A 22,505-nucleotide genomic window follows, 5' to 3' on the forward strand; every position below is an offset into this window, starting at 1 on the left:
AATGTTTGGTGAAACTAAAAGACTAGCTCAATAATCAAGACAATAAATAATGCTAGTAAACAGGTGTTCATAAATTACATCACTTTTGTGACTTTATGTACACATATACCTACATATATTATCTTTCAAAACTATACACCTCGTTTAGCTTACGATACTATGGTCTCCTATTATATTGGATTTGTAAAGCATCGACTTGCTGCTGCAATGACTGCAAGTTACCCAAAATATCGCTTGAATTGGATCTATTAACATCTGCAGTGAATGGAAATTGCTGCTGCTGTTGCTGTTGCTGTTGATGAACTTGCTGCCCTAGCATTCCGTAATTAGGCTTGTTAGGTTGGCTATGTATATCACTGTTGTTTAAGTGAAGTTGCCCCGGATGTTGTTGCATTTGAGAAAGTTGGCCACCATATATTCGTTGTTGAGTTTGTTGTTGTTGTTGCTGCTGAATATACGTCTGATGAGATTGAGTATTGTTCATTGCCGCACTAGTATTTTGGAATGAACTTATGCCATTACTGGCGTTATTGCCATTAACAGTAGACGCATTTGATGGCGTAGGATTTGGAGATGGTGAAGAAGAAAGTAAAGATTGAAAGTAACTATTAGCAGCATTCTGAGGTGACAAAAAATTTGGAGATTGTATGCTTGGTGAATTTGTATAGGAGGGTTGGGTCGGCACCAAATTATTCTGCTTTTGCACGTTAGAGTACATATGTTGAGGTGGCACAATGGCCCCTTGTTGCTGCTGCTGAGCGCGTGGAGGTGGAGGAGGTGGAAGATGTTGGGGCTGCTGTTGATTATTAGTATACGTATTCTGGGGGGATATCATTGTTGCTTGATTATTGGAATAAGTATGTTGCGGAGAAAGAATGGGCTGATTTTGAGTGAAGGTATTTTGTGGAGATATCAATTGCGACCGTTGGTGCTGCGGGATCGTATTTTGAGGAGAAAGCAAATGCGATTGCTGATGTTGAGGAAGAGTGTTTTGAGGGGGGAATGCACCAGTTATTTCTACTTTCGGCATGGATACGATGTTACCATTATTAATCCGAACATTGTTAGAGTAGGTGTGTTGAGGCGATATGTTAGATGGTTCAATTTTCGCTTGAGTCGGATTAACCTCTTGGTAAGGTTGCTGTTGATTGCTTTGAGGAAGAGTAATGTTCGGAGAATTCAGAAATGCTGGTCCTGTACTTTGTGGAGATGAAGATTGGTTCGTAAATTGCGCCTGAAACATCGAAGATACTGGGTTATTAACTGAAGGTGAGATATGCTGTTTCATCAAGTAATTTGCAGAACCTGTGGCGGTAGGTTTCAAAGGTTGAAGTCCCCCAGAGTTTGTAACTGTTTCTGGTGTACTCGAAGGTTTGATAGACTGAGGTTGTTCCATATGACTTCGCATCAAATAATTTGCAGAGCCCGTTGCTGTTGGTTTTAAAGGTTGTAAACCTGTTTGGATGGCACCGTTGCTTGGATGCAACCCCTGATTATATTCTTCTCGCACCAGGTGATTAGCTGAACCTGTGGCGGTTGGCTTCAAAGGTTCTAACGGAAGTTGCTGTGGAACAGTGGTGTTATTCACATTGCTAGTTGGTAGAGTATTGCCATTCTGTAAAAATACCGATGAAATTGGCAATGAGGCAGAATCAACAGTCTGTATTTGTTTGAAATGGGACAAGGAATCCTTCATATCCTCCAAAACTTTCTTCTCCTCCTCAGTTTCTTGTTGTTCGCTGGGCAAACTCGAAACTAATCCGCTGTTTTTTCTCCGCTTATATAGCCTCTTTAATAATTGATCCATGGGCAATGTGAAATCCAAAGGACTGTCATTATTAGAATCCTGATCTTCATCTTCTGCATCAGGATCTTGCTTTCTTGCTTCACTATTATTAGATGATTCTTGATTGAGGTTTGGAGGGTCTTGAAATGTTATATGCTCTGAAAACCTAACCTTCTTACTCTTAAAATTCAAATTTTTGATTCTTCTCCTGACTCTTTTTCTCGTTGTCTTACCAGTCAACAGCAATGAAGCAAATGAGTCAAAATCGACCTTTTGATCACCAGTTTTGGCAGAACTATCATCGTCTTCCACCTCCTCGTACACCTCTTCGTGATTCTCACTACTTAGGATAGGACGTGGTTTGGGAACAGGTGCCTTTTCCAAGATCATGCGTCTTAGAGGTAAGATGCCATATATAATAGCTCTAGAAACTAATCTTAAAACAGCGAAAAATTGACCAATATTTAACGCATTTTTACAGCTACGGAAAATTTCCACAATTCTATCTTTTACTTTTTGTGATAAATTAAAATTGGTCAAGAACCTAAACACGTCGTTCAATCTTACTAGTTTTCCATGGGTTCTCAAACATATATAGTGGTACCATCTTAGATATGTCCTTATTTCTTCATGGGTAAGTTGGTTTTGTGATAAAGACAATGGGACTTGCATGTCTTCTGGTGACTCCGCGTACACATCGCCTCCAGAAAGTGTTCGTACCTCCCCATTAGGTGGATTATCCTTTTGAGGAGAGCTCACGTTAGTGGCATTATCAGCTGCTGTATTTGAGTGATTATTTCTGTAAGACAAAGTTGTATCACTGTGACTTCTTGATCCCTGATCCCAAAAGCTGGAATCATGTGGAGCAGCAGTATTTATACCAAAATCAAAAGACACACTGGGTGGTCCTAATCCATTCGATGGCCTCTTTTCTGCTTGGTCCCCGCTGCTTAAGTCCAATCCCGGAACATTAAGCCAATCAAACGACATGTTTCGTTACCATGTAAAATTTATCGAGCCTGCAATGATCTATAAAATCTTAGCTAACGAGAAGATGCAGATAATTTGGGTTTTGAATTCCTATTTTGAATTCTACCTTTTGTTTTGTCCCCGTTTCCTAATGTTAACTCTTTTTCTAATAGGGGCAACTTACTTTTGTTTTCTCATTTGGCGAAAAAAAGTAAGTAGAAATAAATAAAAAAATAATATTATAATGTGCTGTATATATAAATACAAATGCGAAAGCTAATGCAGATTTTGCCTAGTACTCTCTAGAAATAGTAATGTCCCTTTCCAGCTCAACCAAATTTCTATTTGTAGTGCTTGACTTCCTTGCCGGCAATTTTTTGGAATGTACTGCTTTCGCAGTCTTTCTTATTGGCGATGATGATGCCGTTCTTGCTTGTGATGGTTTCTTTTTATAATTAGATTTGTCGTTCAGAACGTCGTCAATCACTCCATCTATAGGAATATTAAAGAATTGTTTTTCTGTCTCCAAAGTATAGTCTAACGGTTTATTTGCACATTCATAGAACGCTTCAAATGCCTTCCTGCCACCATACACTCTTTTGTACTTCCTTTCCATAGGCGTGGTATTCTTTTTTCTGGTTAATTTTTTCTTATTTTCGTCATCTATCCTGTTTTCCTTCTTTCTCCTGTTCTCCAGCAATTGCTTTTCTGGGATTGCTGAATCGTTAGCAATTTTATGAAGTGTGGGATAATCTGGCATATTGACAGGTAATCTGATTCGTTGATCAGCTTTGGCATTTTTGGTACCATCTAAAAAATTGGATCCCATAATACGTACTTTAGTCCTTTTGCCCTTCTCGACATCCTTTATATAGTCTAGGAGGCTGTACTCTGCAGTGTTCCCATCTCTAGCGTATTCTTTGGATGTACACTCCCGCAGATACTCATCTTCTAGCCGATTCACATCGCGCTTATCTGACTGGACTTGCATCGCAAGAAAATATTTTAAGAACTCTGGAGTATAAGATTTATTATATTCTTCAAATACAGGTTCTCTGTAGTTATAGGCATATTGTGATACTTTGCTGTCGATATCGAGATTTGGTTTACCCAATTTACTATTGGATTTGTCTAGCAGTTGATTGATATCAAGCGCCTCCCCATGAGGAATGGCGGTTTTGTTCGAGGGGGTTATGCAGTCCATATTGACTTCTTTACGTATGACAGAATCAATATCTACTTGCGAGAAAAAGGCACAGTTTTGCGGTAATTCATTTATCCCCATTTGCTGGCAAAACATTGCTCTCGTCCATATGTTGCTGATTTGCAAAGCCATAGCAGCTCTGTATTTGTCCTTTTCGCTCACCAAAAATCTAATCTCATCATGGATGGAAATGCAAAGCCTTGCCTCAAGGTTATATTTCTTAATAATATATTCCATGGAGCAACAAAGAAGATGTAGATAATCCACTCCAGATGACTGGATGGCCCAATTGATTCTTGAAGGTAGAAAGGAATTCGCCCTCAGATTTTTCTTCATAAGTGAATAGGTAATACCACATCCCAGTACCGGTGTCTTTGGAGTTTCTTGTTCCGCGATGCTTTCTAATTTATTGAATAGAATTGACTCAGATCCACCATACCAAAATTTTTTGAATAATTTTGATCTTTTCGTTTTACCTTTCGTATTTTCATATAACTTATTCGCAATTTTTTTTGTCTCTTCATCAGTTAGAGATGGGTTAAACCTTTTAAGTAACTGACTCGCAAATTTAGCACCAGCGCCGTAAATTCTACCATAATTAAAAATTTTCGCCTCATTACGAGAACACCCCAAAATTTGAGCAGTCTTCGTGTGCAAATCTGTACCTTCGTTTTTAGTGCCTTCTAAACACATCCAACCAATGGCGGTACCACCATGAACATTGAAAATGGAGTCACCGACTAAAGATGCTATCCACAATTCCTCACTATCCACGTCCGCCCCAACAAAACAATAACCTGGAGGAGCTTTGACTTGAGTTTTCAATTCGGAACCTATCCTATTTGCTTTTGCATTGGATGCGGTTAACCACGCATTTTCCACAGCTCTTCTAGTGATTGTGCCCATGGGGACGATTTTCGGTATAATTATGGCAAGATCATTTGTCTTCTCATTATTTAACGACGATTTTGCGGACAAAGACTGGAACTCATTAGGGAATTTACAACTGGGGACTACAAATTGGGATTGGATTCTTTCCCTTGCTGACATCCAATAAGACCCTGAAGAGTTAATTTGTAAAGCCTGATGAGCCAATTCTGACTCAGATTTTAGTACGCCCTTTTCAAAAAAATGGTTATACGATTTGGTTAAAAGATTAGTGCAATTAAAAGTCGGCCCATTGGGATGAGGTACTTTGAAAAGAACACCTGTGCATTGCAATCCTAGGTTATGCGTTCTTATTTCCTCTTCCTCTTGAGATACGCTATCTGCCAAAACATAATTTTTAGCCTTGTATGTTTCTACTTGTTCATGGGGCACGTTGAAGCACCATCCAGACTCCTTCGACCATATTACGGGGGAATTCTCCCACGATAACTTGAACAAAATCGGAATTATTCTTGATTTAATAGTGATCTTAGGTTCTACAGTGTCCTTTGAGGGAAAAAGTTGTCTATACCATTCTGGAAAGCCGGGCAGCTTTTGACACTTTGCAGGAACACCTTTCTTTGTCAATCTTAAAGGTTTGGTGGTCCAATCCAATTGTGATAACCAGGGATCCTTGAGATAAAAATCTGGTTTGTCCTTCAACAGGACGATATCTTTTATGATTTGAACAATTTTGGATTCTATCTGGACTTTGGACTGTTGGTACAAAGACTCAGAGCTGTTCAAGTAATCATTCCAGTCGTTTAGCTTCGTCGGCAGAATGCATTTGCTTAAGGACTTTAAACCTGCAAACGAAACTGGATGAGGACACTTTTTCAGGAAAACAGGGAAAATCTCATCAAACACTTGGCTTGTGGCCGTTACGTCAGTGGCGCAGTAGTTGACCAGTTTTTGGAAATTTTCTATTATCGTTGATTTATCTGTGGAAGCAAAGAAATCTCTATCAGTCTTATCAAGATCTATCTTGCAGTGAAATTTCGCTACATCCTTTAGCGAGTTTAAAGCAGACACATTTAACCAAGGGTCGTCATAATCTTCTATGGAAATTTCTGGATGTACTTCCGATTCCACTTCTGCCTCTTTTTTCTTGTTATTCTTCATGAACATCGGACGTTGTCTTGAACACAGCCCGAAAGATGCAATATGCAGAGATTGAGTGTCGAGGAAAAACGCCTTCGAGTCCCTGAAGTTGTATTCTTCGAGAACCCGTGCCCTATCATACGCAACATTGTGACCAATTATTACTTGCTCTTTATTCAATGTGTTTAGGGGTATCAGTGCAGCAGGATCATCACCACCACATATGAACGGCGAACACCAAAGGTACCACGCCGTCGATGACAAGGCCGTGGCCAAAGTCGGATAGTCAGAGACGTTATAGAGTGTTTCTACATCAAACACCACCAGCTCTTCGTCTGGGTATGCCACTTCGACGGGTGCCATTCCAGGTACGTATTTAACCCAGCCTGGCTTCCGCAGCCATTCCGCCGGTCGTGCCACCATCTCCGTGAACTTGTCCTCGCAAAAACTCTTGTACGGTTCAGAATTGAAACGCCCAATCTTCTGGAAATGCTCATCTAGCGACCTGCCTTGTAGTGGCGGCAGAGGAAACGATATTGGATCCGTGATGAGCGTCTTCTTCCCCCACAACCCATGGTCCTTTAGCGACTTTTTCGATAACTCCATAAGTTTGTCGCTTTGCTCCACCTCATCTTTACCACCGCAACTACCAAATACCTGTCTTTGCAAAGACTCACCTAAATACTGTATCCCCACAGGATTAATCCTGGGTGCTTCTGCGGTATTCTTCTTTGTGGAGAACCATCGAGCACAAAACTGCACACGCAGCGGCCGCCGCCGCACCATTCGCAGCATGCATTCAGATCTAACCATCAATTTCGTCATACTTGTCCCTCGTTGCTCAACAACTACATATAATCCCCATCTCGACCTCTTCTTTAGAACCGTTCTTTCGTAGTCCATACCTATTGTTGTTTACTGAGTATCGGCTAAAAGTGCGCCCGAGGTCACCCGCCACGGAGAGGGGCGAAAGCGGCCATTTCGATAAGAACTCACGCTATATATCAGCAAAGAACAATAGCAGTTGCAAGAAAAGTTGTTTGTAACTGTTTTACAAAAGAGGCACAGAACAGGCCACGCACCATCCGATACAGCATGTCCTCCGCTATTACTGCTTTGACACCAAACCAAGTGAACGATGAATTGAACAAGATGCAAGCTTTCATCAGAAAGGAAGCTGAAGAAAAAGCGAAGGAAATCCAATTGAAGGCTGACCAAGAGTACGAAATCGAGAAGACCAACATCGTAAGAAATGAAACCAACAACATTGACGGCAACTTCAAGAGCAAGTTGAAGAAGGCCATGCTTTCGCAACAGATTACTAAGTCAACGATAGCAAACAAAATGAGGTTGAAGGTTCTTTCTGCTCGTGAACAGTCGCTAGACGGGATATTCGAGGAAACCAAGGAAAAGTTGTCAGGAATTGCCAACAACCGGGACGAGTACAAGCCCATTTTGCAATCATTGATCGTGGAGGCACTTTTGAAGTTGTTGGAACCTAAGGCGATTGTCAAGGCTCTTGAAAGAGACGTCGATTTAATCGAGTCGATGAAGGACGACATTATGCGTGAGTATGGGGAAAAGGCCCAGCGCGCACCATTGGAAGAGATTGTTATCTCCAATGATTACTTGAACAAAGACCTTGTTTCCGGCGGTGTTGTGGTCTCCAATGCATCAGACAAGATTGAAATTAACAACACTTTGGAGGAAAGATTGAAATTGTTAAGTGAAGAGGCATTGCCCGCCATCAGATTGGAATTGTATGGTCCTTCCAAGACAAGAAAGTTCTTTGATTGATCGACCAGCAGCTTGTATACCTACATACTTACATATACACTCCTAACAGATTTTTTTTTGTATGTTGTTCTTTCCTCTGTGGTGGTCCAGTCTTTTGTCTCTTTTTTTTTTTCTTCTTTTTTTTTTTTTTTTTTTTTTTTGCAGCATTATGATAGAACAATAGGGCTCAAGATCGCACCAAGGCTAACAGTAACGGTATACGCAATCGTAGTGAAAGTGATTTTCAATCAAGCATCTCATGAATCGGCGTCTCCTGGTACGTTCTATATCTTGTTTCCAACCTTTGTCGAGAATAACTTTTGGAAGACCAAACACGCCATTTCTTAGAAAGTATGCTGACACATCCACTGCTGCAAACACCAACAGCACCATATTGCGGAAACAGTTACTATCGTTGAAGCCCATTTCTGCCTCTGATTCACTGTTCATTTCGTGTACGGTATTCAATTCTAAGGGAAATATTATCTCAATGTCCGAGAAGTTTCCTAAATGGTCCTTTTTAACTGAACATTCCCTTTTCCCCAGAGACCTGAGGAAAATAGATAACTCCTCTATTGATATTATTCCAACCATCATGTGTAAGCCAAACTGTATTGTCATCAACTTATTGCATATCAAAGCTCTTATCGAACGAGATAAGGTCTACGTCTTCGATACAACAAACCCTTCCGCCGCTGCCAAACTGAGTGTACTTATGTATGACTTGGAGTCTAAGTTGTCCTCCACCAAGAATAACTCTCAATTTTACGAGCATAGAGCCCTCGAGAGTATTTTCATCAACGTAATGAGCGCACTGGAAACAGATTTCAAGCTTCACTCACAAATCTGTATTCAAATCTTAAATGATCTGGAAAACGAGGTCAATAGACTTAAACTGCGGCATCTTTTAATTAAGTCCAAAGATCTTACGCTTTTTTACCAAAAAACTTTATTGATTAGAGATCTATTAGATGAACTATTAGAAAACGACGATGATTTAGCAAACATGTACTTGACAGTTAAGAAGTCTCCTAAGGACAATTTTTCGGACTTGGAAATGCTTATAGAGACGTACTACACCCAATGTGATGAATACGTTCAGCAATCAGAATCTTTGATTCAGGATATCAAATCTACTGAAGAAATTGTCAACATCATATTGGACGCAAATAGAAATTCCTTAATGTTGTTGGAGTTGAAAGTTACCATCTACACGTTGGGATTCACAGTAGCATCTGTTCTGCCGGCATTCTATGGTATGAATTTAAAGAATTTCATCGAGGAGAGTGAATGGGGGTTTACTTCAGTGGCGGTATTTTCTATTGTTTCTGCCCTTTATATCACCAAGAAAAATTTTAATTCTTTAAGATCCGTGACAAAGATGACCATGTATCCAAACTCACCCGCAAACTCCAGTGTGTATCCTAAAACATCAGCGTCTATTGCCCTGACAAATAAACTAAAGCGAAGGCGGAAGTGGTGGAAATCAACCAAGCAGCGGTTGGGAGTGCTACTTTATGGCAGCAGCTACACTAATAAGGCTAACCTGTCGAATAATAAGATTAATAAAGGTTTTTCAAAGGTGAAGAAATTTAACATGGAGAATGATATTAAGAACAAGCAGAACAGAGATATGATTTGGAAATGGTTGATAGAAGACAAGAAAAATTGAAAGGCGATTATCATGATAAACTATACAATATTATTAGCATAAACCTGTATATATACATATGTAAGAAAAAAGGGTATTTAAAACTCTTTTTAACAGCAAATCTTTTGTCCTTGTAAAAACATAAATAATTAAACTAAGACTAATTATACAATGACACTTTTTTATTAAGAGCAAAATAAACAAAAAGAACTCCTATGCATTATTTTTCGTTTTATTTTAACTTCTTAAATGGAAAGCTTCTCCTTGAACAAACTTTCCAAATCATCAACTGCATCCTTTATAGCGGCTGGTTTATCACCCATACCTTGGAAAACATTACCTTTACCACCAGCCTTACCGCCGATGATACTGGACACCTTTTTGGCAAGCGCAGAACCATCAATACCCTTGGCTAAAGCAGCATTGGAGATGTAACAACCGTGAGCAACACGACCTTCAGGGTCATTACCTGCCAATAAATAGATTGACTTGTCTTTGACAGAATCATTGGATTTCATGTAGTTGATCGCTTCAGTGATAGCTTTAGCATTTGGAGAAATATCAATGAATTTAACTAGGTATGGAGCATTCTCATTGGTTTCGAAAAATGTCTTCACTTCATCAAGAGTTTGTTTGTTTTCTTTTTTGGCCCTTGACTTAACTTCATCCTTCACTGCTTTTTCAATTTTGTTAAATTTCTGCTTCAGTTCATTTTTTGTGATAACAGAAATTGAAAGTTGACCAAGTTTGACACCAAGTTCCTTCAACTTCTTTTCTTTGATTGGAGAGAACGGCAGCTTGTCTGCAGCATCCAAATCAGCAGCAAACTGTTCAGCCAATCTTTGAGCTTCAAAGGCTTCAGTTCCAGTAACAGCAACAATTCTTCTGATACCCTTTGCAATACCGCTCTCTTCTAAAATGACGAAGTATTTAATATCGCCTGTCTTGTTGACATGGGTACCACCGCAAAATTCAATAGAATACTTGGTCCACTCTTCGTTAGCTGGGTTGGCCAACAATTCTTCGATTGGCTTACCAACAGAAACTACACGAACTGGATCTGGGTAAGTCTCACCAAAGACAGCACGAACACCATCAATGGATTTGGCCAAGTCCAATGGAATTTCCTTGTAAAACACTTGTAAGTTTTCTTTAATTTGCTCATTACAGATATCTTCAACTTTTTTCAATTCTTCATTTGACACAGCCTTTTTATGAGAGAAATCGAATCTCAATTTTTCTGGGGCAACCAAAGAACCCTTTTGATCGACATCATTACCCAAAGTTTCCTTCAGAGCAAAGTTTAAGATATGTGTACCAGTATGATTGTTCTTAATAGGGAAACGACGTAGTTCATCGAATGAAGCGATAATCTTGTCACCGACAGACAACTTACCTTCTTCTAAAGACCCGGTGTGGAAAACAAAACCGTTATACAATTGAACATTTTCAACATTAAACTCAGCAGCGTCATCAATAACAATTTTACCAGTGTCATATTCTTGACCACCTTGTTCGGCGTAGAAACATGTTTTATCCAAAATAATACCGTACTTCTTACCTGGTTCAGTGATCTCATCAACAAAGTTGGTACCGTCATGCAGTTTCAAAATGGTACCTTCGACGTTGGCGCTGCCGTATTTGAATTCATCATTAGTCTTGGGCACCTTAGCATCGTTCAACTCGGATAATTCATGGACGTTTAACTTAATCAAATCACTTTGGTCCTTCTTACCACCTCTTTTGGATGCTTCGTATGACTCTTGTTTGGCCTTTTCGAAACCGGGTCCATCAATCTTCAAGCCTTGTTCTTCAGCCATCAATTCAGTCAAGTCGACTGGGAAACCATAAGTGTCGTAAAGTCTCCAAACTTGTTTACCGTCTAAAGTCTTAGATTCAGTCTTAGAAGCAGCAGAAGCATATTTTTCAAATAGTCTTTCACCACGATCCAAGGTCTTAGCGAAAGAAGCTTCTTCTTCATCCAAGATTTCAAAGAGGAATGCAGGATCCTTGGCTAATTCGGGAAAGATATCTTGAACCTGAGAAATTAAAGTTGGAGCCAAAGTGGAGAAAAAGTTACCGATTGGGTAATTCATGTATTTACGGGCGTAACGGGCACCTCTTCTTAGAATGCGTCTCAAAACATATCCTCTACCTTCATTGTTTGGAACGCCACCGTCAGCTAAGGCAAAAGTCAATGTACGGACATGATCAGCTAAAACTCTGTAGGCAGTATCGATACCGTCCTTGTCATTCTCACCAAAATTGCCAGAATATGGTCTAACTGAAGTGATTTCTTGGATACGCTCGAACAAAGGTGTGAAAACATCGGTATCATAGTTAGATCTAACATCTTGCAGAACAGAAACCAATCTTTCGAACCCCATACCTGTGTCGATATGCTTGGCAGGTAAAGGCTTCAAAGACCCGTCTTGTTCTCTGTTGAATTGAATGAAAACCAAATTCCAAACTTCCAAGACATCAGGGTCGTCCATATTAACCAAGGAAGCAGCATTTCTACCACCTATTCTATCGTAGTGAATTTCAGAACAAGGACCACATGGGCCTTGGTCACCCATTTCCCAAAAGTTGTCCTTTGCATTACCAGGTAATATATGGTCATCGGGAACACCAACATTTTTCCATAGTTCACGGGCTTCAGTATCAGGTTCCAAGCCTAACTTTTCATCACCTTCAAAATAGGTAACGTATAATCTATCCTTTGGAATGCCGTATACTTCAGTCAACAAAGTCCATGAGTAAGTAATAGCTTCCTTCTTGAAATAGTCGCCAAACGACCAGTTACCCAGCATTTCAAAAAAGGTATGATGATAAGAATCCTTACCGACATCTTCTAAATCGTTGTGTTTACCACCAGCTCTGATACACTTTTGAGAGTTGTAAGCCCTTTTCAAGGTGTAGAAATCGGAAGCTGGATCGACAGTACCTAAAAAGATAGGCTTGTATTGGTTCATACCGGCATTAGCGAAAAGTAAAGTTGGATCATCAAATGGAACTACTGGAGAGGATTTGACAAACTTGTGTTCTTTAGATTTGAAATAGTCTAGAAAGGTATTACGGACATTAGTAGCGGTCCATTTTTGCTTATCACCGATCGTCATTATGGTTCTAGTTGATGTAGTTAATTGCTTCTTGAAAGAAAGAGTCAAGTTCCTTAATCCGGTAGTTGACGTCGTCTTGTCTTAAATAAGAAGATGTTGGAAGCACGCCTTTTTTGTAATTCTATTTAAAAAAAACCGACTTTGTTCAATCAAACTGCTTTCATATCTGATAGCAGTCGCCAACTGCGTTTTTCTTGTTTTACTCATCATCCATCGAGCGGATGAAAAAAAAGAGAAAAAAGAAACGGCCAATCCGTTGATCATGATTAAATAAAATATAGGGTTCTGAATTGTTAGGTTTAATCTGCAAATTATTCAGGTCATCGTTGACTTTTTTGCAGGGCACTAAAAACCGCTAACATAGGACGGTATATTGCTGATTTTAGACTTAACTTCTTGGTGTAGTCGTCTCTGAACATGGCATGATACAGCTTTGGTGGGTCACTAGAACAATTTGAATCTTGCTCAGCACGCTCTGTCTTACGTATATATCCAATTTCAGTTGATTCGAAAGACATGAAAGATTATTAATGTGTGCATTACCCGGATTGTCAATAACTCATATAGTTAGTATACTAATTAACTAACTATATAACGTGGCATATTAAAGATTAATTGTCCTGGTAGAATATAGACGTATCAGTGTGAGTGCCTCTGTTGATTATGAGACTACTTGCGTTGGTATTGTTATTGTTGTGTGCGCCGCTTCGTGCATGGACTTATAGCTTACGATATGGCATACCCGAATCTGCTCAGGTCTGGTCTATTTTAGTTCATTTACTGGGCGATGTTGATAATCAGCTGTTAACTAATTTATATCCTTTGGTTACCGGTTTGGATGACGAGATTGATATTCAAGAAAATCTTGTGGCGCTAACTTCCAATGTATTAAGGGAGCGATACGATAAAGAGGATGTGGCTGATTTATTGGAACTGTATGCTAGTCTTTACCCTATGGGTATGATACAGCACGATATCAGTTCCAATGCAGAACAAGACGATGCAAATAGTAGCTATTTCGTTTTGAATGGTAATAGGTACGAAAAGCCCGACGACGTGTTCTACTTGAAATCTAAGGATTTAACAATTCAACAGAAAGTCCCAGATGTTGATGTTATACAACCTTACGATGTTGTCATTGGTACTAACTCAGAAGCGCCGATATTGATCTTGTACGGTTGTCCTACCGTTATTGACTCCGACTTCGAAGAATTCAATAGGAATTTATTTATGGAAGCAATGAATGGAGAGGGAAAATTTAGATTTATTTGGAGATCCACATGTTCCCTTGATGGGAAAAGCGTGGAGTATCCCTTAACTCATCCGCTTGAAATTACTTTACAAAATGGTTCTAGAATGAGCTCCATACCTCAATTAAAAAAAATACTATATACTGTACCCAAAGAAATATTGGTTGGAGCAGACAACGATGATCAGCTCCATGATCTAGAACCAGAAGAATTACGTGAACTTGATTTGAGAGTAACATCGTTAATCTCAGAATTTTACCAATATAAAAAGGATATCACAGCCACTCTAAATTTCACCAAAAGTATTGTTAACAACTTTCCACTAATCTCTAAACAACTGATTAAGGTTTCATCTGTTAACAAGGATATAATAACAAGTAATGAAGAACTCAATAGTAAAGGCTTCGATTACAACATGCTAGGTCTCTATATTAATGGACAGAATTGGAAAATTACCTCACTGACTCCGTACAATTTGCTTACTGCTTTAAAAACTGAATACCAAAGTTTACTGAAAATTACGAACCTTTTGCAAGAACTCGAGCCATCGAAATGCATACTAGATTCCAAGTTTTTACTCAATAAGTTTTCTCAATTTTCATTGGGGAAGTTGCAAAACTTACAACCAATCAAAATGGATCTCCACACAATTCCAGGGTTCTCAGAATCAGTAATATACTTCAATGATATCGAAAGCGACCCGCAATATGACGAATTAGTAAATAGTGTTCAAGCATTTTTTGATAAATCGAAATTCGGAGAGTTGCCTGAAATAAAGCAAAACTGGTCAGAGATCATATTCGTTATAGATTTCGCCCGTTTAGAAGATAGTGAGGTGAAGGAGGCATTGGGTGGGTTGGTTCGTGCCGTTAATGTTGTCTCCCAGGGATATCCGCAAAGAGTCGGACTATTGCCATTTAGTTCAGATAGTGACAAGTCCGTTGTTAATAAAATTTACGAGCTGAAGAACTCAACTGACAATTTAACAGAATTAAAAAGTTTTTTGGAGACAATGCTGCTTGCAGATGGCCTTTCCGCGAATGCAAAACATTCAAAACACATACCAGTTCCAGATGTTTTCCATCTACTTGATGAACTTCAAATTGACGAAACATCAATTATAATCAATGGAGAGATTTACCCATTTAGAAAAAATGCTTGGAATTATTTAATTGCAAAAGTTATCAAAAAGGACACTGAATTTATTCGTAAAGAATTGAGCAATTCTTCTCCGAAAAACAAACAAATTAGCGTAAGGGACTTATTGCATTACAAATCTGCAAATCTGAGACATAATAAATATACACCAAATTATTTTGCTGATTCGGTATATTCTTCGGTCAACAATACTGCATTGGAAAGCGTATGCTCAGAAAGAATAGGCTACTATACTAAAAATGAAGAATACAATTTATTACACACAATCACATTAGTGGATGATTTTGGCTCTATTCATGCTTTGAAAAGATTGAGAAACTTGTTGCATACTTCCTTTGTTGGTGTTAGGATCAGAATCATTCACGTAGGTGATATTTCTGATATTTGGTATCAATTGCGTGGAAGTCTTTCCCAAAAAGATCCAATAGGCTCAATAAATACATTTATTGATGCTTTGAAACTTAAAAAGGTAAAAAGTCACACGTACAAAAAAAGCGGCTTAAACCAGTTAGGCCTTCATAAATGGCTTCCTGACATTCCATTATTTGAATTGCAAAAGGGTTCATTTATTGCTTTGAACGGTAGATTTATTCATCTTGATCAAAATGAAGTGCCAGAAACAGAACATTTCGAAGCAATCATAAAGAGAGAAGCTCTAAGAACGATCGATTCAGTTTTCGCCCTAGATTTACTTTTTCCAGGTTTCTCACAGGAAATAATCAATCCTGATTTGATAGAAATGATCTCCTCCATTTTAACTAGGTTGTTTTACCAAGGTACACATATATACAATAATGGTATTGATTATACCACTGAAAGTAGCTTACCAAGAATGGATTTGAGCGAGTTTTTTAGACCTAATAATTTAACGATGTTTGAAGATGGAAAATCAGCTTCTATTGATTTACTACTAATTTTAGATCCACTTGAAGAGAGAACGCAAATGATTCTTTCTCTTGTTGAGCAATTCAGGCCTTTGAAATTTGTTAATATTCAGGTAATTTTAATGCCGACACTGGAATTAAACATTGTCCCTATTAGAAGAATATACGTTGATGACGCAGATATTGTCAAATCAATAACTTCTGAGGATAGCAGATCAGATCCAGAAGTAGATATTGAAATGGATGTTCCTAATTCTTTCATTGTAGATAATAATTATCGGATAAAAAAATTGCTCATAGAATTACATTCCTTCTCTAGCAAAACAGTCCTTTCAACTGGCAATATTGATGGTATGGGGGGTGTATGCCTAGCACTTGTCGATTCTGCAGGGAACATTATTGACAAAACTACAACAATGAAAACCTTTGGCTATGGACAATTTCATACCGACAAATTTTTAAAGGGTTGCTATATAAAAAGTTGTGATTCAAGATATACCGTTCAGTCATTTTCTACTGACGGGCATCCCGACTTTATACCATCAGATTCCTTGGATATACTGTCGTACAATCCACAAAAAATCGCTGTAAAAATTTCAGAAGAGCCTACACACGAGGAAGAATACGAGGAAGGTCGCAACAATGATACAATAATCAATATTTTTACTATTTTAGAGTCCGGGCCAGATGAGGAAGAGAGGTACATGCAAATGATTTTATCCATTTTGTCAAAGTGTCCCGAAACGCAAAAGGTGAATTTTTTCATTTTAGATCAGCCGTTTATCTCCGACACTTTAAGGAAATCATGTGAGTATATAAATTCCTCTGATGAAATGAGAGGCAATGTCATTTTTTTGAATTATGAATGGCCTCAATGGTTAAGACCGCAAAGATTTTCTTCAAGGAGAAGGGATGTCTCTAGATTTCTGTTCTTGGATGTCCTTTTACCTCAAAACATCTCCAAAGTGTTATATATGAGTCCAACTGAAGTACCGCTGGATCCTTTTGACATTTTTCAATTTCAAGGCCTCAAACGTGCACCTCTAGGACTATTCCGAATGAGTGGTGATGGTTATTGGAAAGAAGGATACTGGGAAAAAATGTTAAGGGAGAATAATTTAGAATTTTATTCTACCGAACCGGCCTTTTTAGTAAACTTAGAGAGGTTTCGGGAGTTAGATGCTGGTGATAAATACAGGATTCACTATCAACGTATTTCTACAGACGCCATGTCTCTTGTCAATATCGGCCAAGATCTAGTTAACAACCTACAACTCGAGGTTCCGATTAGGTTTCTCAAGGGATCGTATAAGAAGAAATTAGTTATTAATGATGAATGTGTTTCTGAATGGAAGAAAAAAATAAATAAGTTCGCATCCTCTCCTGGCGATGAAGACGTACCTGGAGAAAGTGTTAGCAGCAAATACCAAGATTCCGACAATGCCGCTCCTCTGCATGACGAATTATAACTACTCGCAGGAAGAGTTCATTACGCGACGGTTCCAAGAGCGTGAAAGAATTGCTTCTGCGCATAAGTCTTCTTCCATAATAGATTTTTATATCATTTTTAGAACATAAAATTTCTCGCCAAGAGTTTTTTAAGTAAAAGCAGATTATCCAGTAACATGGGTTCCGCTTTTTGAGCGAATACTATGAACGAGTTTTGCCCGTGCTCCCCATGACTCATTAGATTCTTTGATGACAAAAGATCACTGGCAGAAGTCTGTTTCGCTTCTTTTCTTTTTTTTTTTTTTTTTTTTTTTTTTCGAGCAGATTGCAATCAGCGATGAGACAAAAATGGAAAGTAGGTATGGGCTGACGATTGCCTAAACGGTTATCAATTGGTTACTATAAACGCCTCTATTATATGAATATACCTATTTATTGAATCCCTTCATTAATATTTAAGAAGACAGAGGCTATATATCATCTGGATCAAAAAATGACAGCGCCATTGTGGCCAAACAAGAATGAAAAAAACCACACAGTTAAAAGAGCGTTATCAACGGATATGACCAGCAATATTTTGAGTAGCACAAACGCGAGCTCAAACGAAGAAAATTCTAGGAGTTCTTCTGCAGCCAATGTACGCTCCGGAACAGGTGCAAATACACTTACTAATGGCGGCAGTACTAGAAAGAGACTTGCGTGCACTAATTGTAGAAATAGAAGGAAAAAATGTGATTTAGGATTTCCCTGTGGTAACTGTTCCAGGTTGGAATTGGTTTGTAATGTTAATGACGAGGACTTAAGAAAGAAGCGGTACACTAATAAATATGTCAAGTCTTTGGAGAGCCATATTGCTCAACTGGAGACCAACTTAAAAAACCTAGTTCAGAAGATCTACCCTGACGATGAGCAAATACTGAACCGAATGATGGTAGGTGATGTATTATCAGCTCTACCAGACAGTTCACAAGTCTCAATCAATTATACTGACCAAACTCCCTCTCTTCCAATTCCCGCAACCAGAGGTACATTCATTATTGAAAACGATAAGGTCAGTCAACCTCTATCGTCCTTTAACCAACAAACAGAGCCATCTACTCTAAACTCGGGTATCTTCAACACCCAAAAACAAAATTTCGAAGAATCCCTTGATGATCAGTTACTTTTACGAAGATCGTTAACACCGCAAGGTGAAAAAAAGAAGAAACCGTTGGTAAAAGGTAGTCTTTATCCTGAAGGACCTGTCAGTTACAAACGGAAGCACCCCGTAAAATCGGACAGTTTATTGCCTGTGTCTTCGTTAACAGCTGCTACAGACCCATCTACTTTTTCTGACGGTATAACTGCTGGTAATTCCGTCCTAGTTAATGGTGAACTGAAAAAACGTATATCCGACTTGAAGACCACCGTAATAGTAAGAGGACTAAACGATGATAATCCCAACTCTATCAATAACGATCCCAGGATTTTAAAATCTCTTTCCAATTTCTATAAGTGGCTGTATCCAGGTTATTTTATTTTTGTTCACAGAGAAAGTTTTCTTTATGGATTCTTCAATCACTCCAAGAATAACTATGAAGACTCAAGTTACTGTTCTGTCGAATTGATATATGCCATGTGCGCTGTCGGTTCGAGGCTTACACCGGATCTACAAGAATATTCAGAAGTGTATTATCAACGAAGTAAGAAGACTTTATTACAGCTCGTCTTTGATGAGCAAAGTACAGCCCGTATCACCACCGTCCAAGCGCTATTTTGCTTAGCCTTTTACGAACTGGGGAAGGGTAATAATCAATTAGGGTGGTACTTCTCGGGCCTGGCTATCAGGGTCGGCTACGACATGGGATTTCAACTGGACCCTAAAGTCTGGTACGTTGATGATAACAATCTGCAGCTGACCCAAAGTGAGTTGGAAATAAGATCAAGGATTTACTGGGGTTGCTATATAGCGGATCATTTTATTTGCCTGATGTTGGGTAGAACGTCCACATTAAGCGTTAGTAACTCAACCATGCCAGAGTCGGATGAGCTGCCAGAAGTCAACGGCACCGAAGAGTTCAGATTTATTGGAAGACATGTTTTACAGATATCCTTGCCTCTGAAAAACTTGATAATTCTATCAAGGCTTGTACAAATCTTCACCTCTAAAATTTTCATCGAGTCGGAAGATATAGCACGAAAACTAAAGTACTTGAACACTTTCAATTCTCAGGTTTACAACTGGAGACAATCTCTACCGGAATTTTTGCAATGGTCGAAAACACTCATCGAGAACGATGACGTATCCACAGACCCCACTATATCTTACTTCTGGTATTGCTACTACATAGTGCGGCTCACCTTTAACAAGCCATTTATAGAAGACTCTCAAGAATCCGAAACGGTAGTCATAGAGATCATCGATGATTTGAAGACTTTGCTGGACAATTTCGGGAAAAAATTCGGAAACTACACGAAGGGAAACCTTTACCAACTTTACTCATGCCTGTTGGCCATCAACTGTTTGAAGAAGTTGAAAGAGATACGTTCCAGTGAGCAAGACTCATGGAATGCACAATTGGATTTTTTCAATCACATCTTCTACACACAACTATATCCCGCATATGATCTGCCGAAAAAGCTGCAGGAGGATACGGAGCTGGAAACAGAACAAGAAAACCAGATGTTGAACCAAGTTGGAAATATAAACTACACGCACGATTTTTCACTCTCCCACGAAATTGACGATCTTATCAGAGAACTGTTTGGGGTGGGCACACCTCAAAAACTCTGACGATCTTTATATTTGTCACCTTTTCCGTATCGGCGGCTAAAAGGCGATGCGGTGCACAGGCGCGGGGTCCCTGGGAAAAAGAAATGTTCAAATTAACATTTCTTTTTCTTGTTTTGTGGCTCTTCTAGAAGGATTTTTAATCAGCATAGCCTGCGTTAAAATTTTTTACCGGATCTTATATATCTAAGACATCTACTCTGTTTAAATACTTAACGAACATCATAGAGAATCAACTAATAATATAGATTAGAAAAGAGAATTTTTTTCGACTGCGATGCTAGATAACATGCAATTTCATTCTCCAGCACCGGAACATCCTCAATTGAATGGGGGTATTAACAAAATTCCCGCTTCCCACAAAATAGGTTACAAATTAAACCAGCAAGTGCAGAGATTGGCTGTGGTCAGGAATAATATTGAAGAGAGATTGAACTCGATGGAATCCTCACACGGACAGATATCCGATAGTAGCGTTGTCCGTGCTATCGATGCAAGTATCGATGACTTCCTAATACCTTCACCTCCATTATCGCCAAAGCTGAGGCAATGCCCCATAATAAGCCAGCCTCAGCTGGTTAATGTGGAAAGCGACCATAGGGAGCTGATCATGTTGACCCCCGTTTGGGAAGCGGGCTTGAACTCTCAGAAGTACAACCATAATACAAGGAATTTCTTATCGCAATATAGCTTCTTCCGAGATATGAAAACAACGAAAAGGATTCCTAACAAAGAAAATAGGAAATTGAAAGTGGTAAAATCTGTTGTGAACTCAGAAGCTCTGCCCAAGAGAAGAAGATACGATAGGAAAATTAAGAGAAGATCAAGGGAGTTGTACGAAGATGATGGAAACAGGTCAGAAAACTATGATGAAGAAAGTGCTCAAGAAGTTCCAGTTAGATCAGTGACTCCGATACGTCAAGTTAAAAGGTCTCTTCATACTATTTCTTCGCCATTGGCCTCACAGGGCGTAGTGAATAATGTCCCCAAGTATATTCCAAGCATGTCGTGGGAAAAGTTGCCGGATTACTCACCTCCTCTTCACACTTTGCCGAATAGTAATAATAAAGTTTTAAAAGTGGAATGGAAAGGCTCTCCAATGGACTTGAATCATGATCCTCTCAAACAGCGTCTGCATCCTGCAGAACTAGTTCTCGCACAGATTCTGAGACTTCCATGTGATCTTTATTTGGACTCTAAAAGAAGATTTTTCTTGGAAAAAGTTCATAGATTCAAAAAGGGGTTGCCGTTCAGGAGAACGGATGCTCAAAAGGCTTGTAGAATAGACGTTAATAAAGCATCAAGGCTATTTGCAGCATTTGAAAAGGTAGGTTGGTTACAAGATAAACATTTTGAAAAGTATTTGTAAGAAAGAGGCGGTACGCCTTTGGGATAGCGTATCGTTTCATCGTTTAAACGAGCAAATTTGATAAGTACGGAATATGACAGTCTCATTGAGTAATACAGAATTGAGGCGTTTAAATGGTTATGGTTAAGGGTTACGGTTACGGTTTTTTATTCTTAGAACACATTTGATATATTTTTATTTATGGTTTTTTACATATAGATTTCGTTCATATATGAGGTTTTCTTTTTATATTAATTATATTTCTTCGGTTGTTACGTTATCAATTTTGTTATTGAATTATTACGGGTTATGAACGCCGTAGAAAAATAGCATTGGAGTTTGAGAGTCTGTGGCTTTTCTGTCACATCATTTTTTCGTCTAACTTAGGTTAACTCAGTAATCGTCGATTTCTTCATAACAGGCCAGGACCTTTTTTCTGTATTCCTCCATATCTGCATCCCAAAGTTCTGCTGCCACAGCGTTCAGCGGAGATCTGTTATTTGGTTCGCCAAGTAATGACTGCAATGACAATAGAATTGTTTCTACATTATACACTGCAGACCATTTCTCTTTCAGAATGTCCAAACAAATGTTGCCACTCTTATCCACGTTTGGATGCCACATTGGACTCAAAAATTTAATCATTGGCGGATGGAAAGGATAGTTTTGAGGAAACTTCAATGAAACCTTGAATTTAAGTCCACTATACGGTGTGTCTTTAGGGCCTGTAATATACCCTACCCAGTATGTTAAATCATTATCGTCTACGGGAAACGCACTAATACTTTCTGTTGTAGAACTAAGTAGCTGTAGCAGCTCATTTTGTAAACGTTTCGTCACGCAACCACCCTCTTCTACTGCCATTCTATACTAGCAAGCCTCGAATCATACAGGTTTTGTAGCACCTATAAGATGTAAAATATGAAAAATTTTTTCTGATATCTCATTTATCCAGTGTCAGAAGCATGTTTTGTGTCGCTATTAGTCAACGCTTTTTCCTTGAAAATCTCTTTCTAATAATGACATCATTAAAAAGAGTCCATTAACGTTATAAAGGAAAAATATTTCAAATTAAGCTTCATTACTGTTGATATATTGTCGAATTTGCCA

At 38.7% G+C, this 22,505-nt stretch overlaps 9 protein-coding genes across 9 annotated transcripts; 5 read left to right on the top strand and 4 right to left on the bottom strand.

Annotated features, from left to right (window-relative positions):
* Positions 1-157: 157 nt before the first annotated feature.
* SCD5 (Scd5p) lies at positions 158-2,776 on the bottom strand (the record flags this gene model as incomplete). Its single annotated transcript, NM_001183749.3, has 1 exon — positions 158-2,776. The coding sequence occupies one exon, from the start codon at positions 2,774-2,776 to the stop codon at positions 158-160; it is 2,619 nt and encodes an 872-aa protein (NP_014974.3).
* A 271-nt stretch (positions 2,777-3,047) lies between these two features.
* Positions 3,048-6,812, bottom strand: MIP1 (DNA-directed DNA polymerase gamma MIP1; the record flags this gene model as incomplete). The annotated part of the gene is made up of 1 exon (NM_001183750.1): positions 3,048-6,812. One exon carries the CDS (start codon positions 6,810-6,812, stop codon positions 3,048-3,050), a length of 3,765 nt encoding a protein of 1,254 aa, NP_014975.2.
* Positions 6,813-7,082: 270 nt separating this feature from the next.
* Positions 7,083-7,784, top strand: VMA4 (H(+)-transporting V1 sector ATPase subunit E; the record flags this gene model as incomplete). Its single annotated transcript, NM_001183752.3, has 1 exon — positions 7,083-7,784. One exon carries the CDS (start codon positions 7,083-7,085, stop codon positions 7,782-7,784), a length of 702 nt encoding a protein of 233 aa, NP_014977.3.
* A 238-nt stretch (positions 7,785-8,022) lies between these two features.
* On the top strand, positions 8,023-9,435 carry MRS2 (Mrs2p; the record flags this gene model as incomplete). Its single annotated transcript, NM_001183754.1, has 1 exon — positions 8,023-9,435. One exon carries the CDS (start codon positions 8,023-8,025, stop codon positions 9,433-9,435), a length of 1,413 nt encoding a protein of 470 aa, NP_014979.1.
* Positions 9,436-9,659: 224 nt separating this feature from the next.
* Positions 9,660-12,536, bottom strand: ALA1 (alanine--tRNA ligase; the record flags this gene model as incomplete). Its single annotated transcript, NM_001183755.3, has 1 exon — positions 9,660-12,536. One exon carries the CDS (start codon positions 12,534-12,536, stop codon positions 9,660-9,662), a length of 2,877 nt encoding a protein of 958 aa, NP_014980.3.
* Positions 12,537-13,199: 663 nt separating this feature from the next.
* KRE5 (Kre5p) lies at positions 13,200-17,297 on the top strand (the record flags this gene model as incomplete). The annotated part of the gene is made up of 1 exon (NM_001183756.1): positions 13,200-17,297. The coding sequence occupies one exon, from the start codon at positions 13,200-13,202 to the stop codon at positions 17,295-17,297; it is 4,098 nt and encodes a 1,365-aa protein (NP_014981.1).
* A 473-nt stretch (positions 17,298-17,770) lies between these two features.
* TEA1 (Tea1p) lies at positions 17,771-20,050 on the top strand (the record flags this gene model as incomplete). Its single annotated transcript, NM_001183757.3, has 1 exon — positions 17,771-20,050. The coding sequence occupies one exon, from the start codon at positions 17,771-17,773 to the stop codon at positions 20,048-20,050; it is 2,280 nt and encodes a 759-aa protein (NP_014982.3).
* Positions 20,051-20,324: 274 nt separating this feature from the next.
* YOR338W (uncharacterized protein) lies at positions 20,325-21,416 on the top strand (the record flags this gene model as incomplete). The annotated part of the gene is made up of 1 exon (NM_001183758.1): positions 20,325-21,416. The coding sequence occupies one exon, from the start codon at positions 20,325-20,327 to the stop codon at positions 21,414-21,416; it is 1,092 nt and encodes a 363-aa protein (NP_014983.1).
* A 372-nt stretch (positions 21,417-21,788) lies between these two features.
* UBC11 (putative E2 ubiquitin-protein ligase UBC11) lies at positions 21,789-22,259 on the bottom strand (the record flags this gene model as incomplete). Its single annotated transcript, NM_001183759.3, has 1 exon — positions 21,789-22,259. The coding sequence occupies one exon, from the start codon at positions 22,257-22,259 to the stop codon at positions 21,789-21,791; it is 471 nt and encodes a 156-aa protein (NP_014984.3).
* Positions 22,260-22,505: the final 246 nt, after the last annotated feature.

The sequence above is a fragment of the Saccharomyces cerevisiae genome, chromosome XV (assembly GCF_000146045.2).
Source record: "Saccharomyces cerevisiae S288C chromosome XV, complete sequence".
Taxonomy (NCBI): Eukaryota; Fungi; Ascomycota; class Saccharomycetes; order Saccharomycetales; family Saccharomycetaceae; genus Saccharomyces; species Saccharomyces cerevisiae.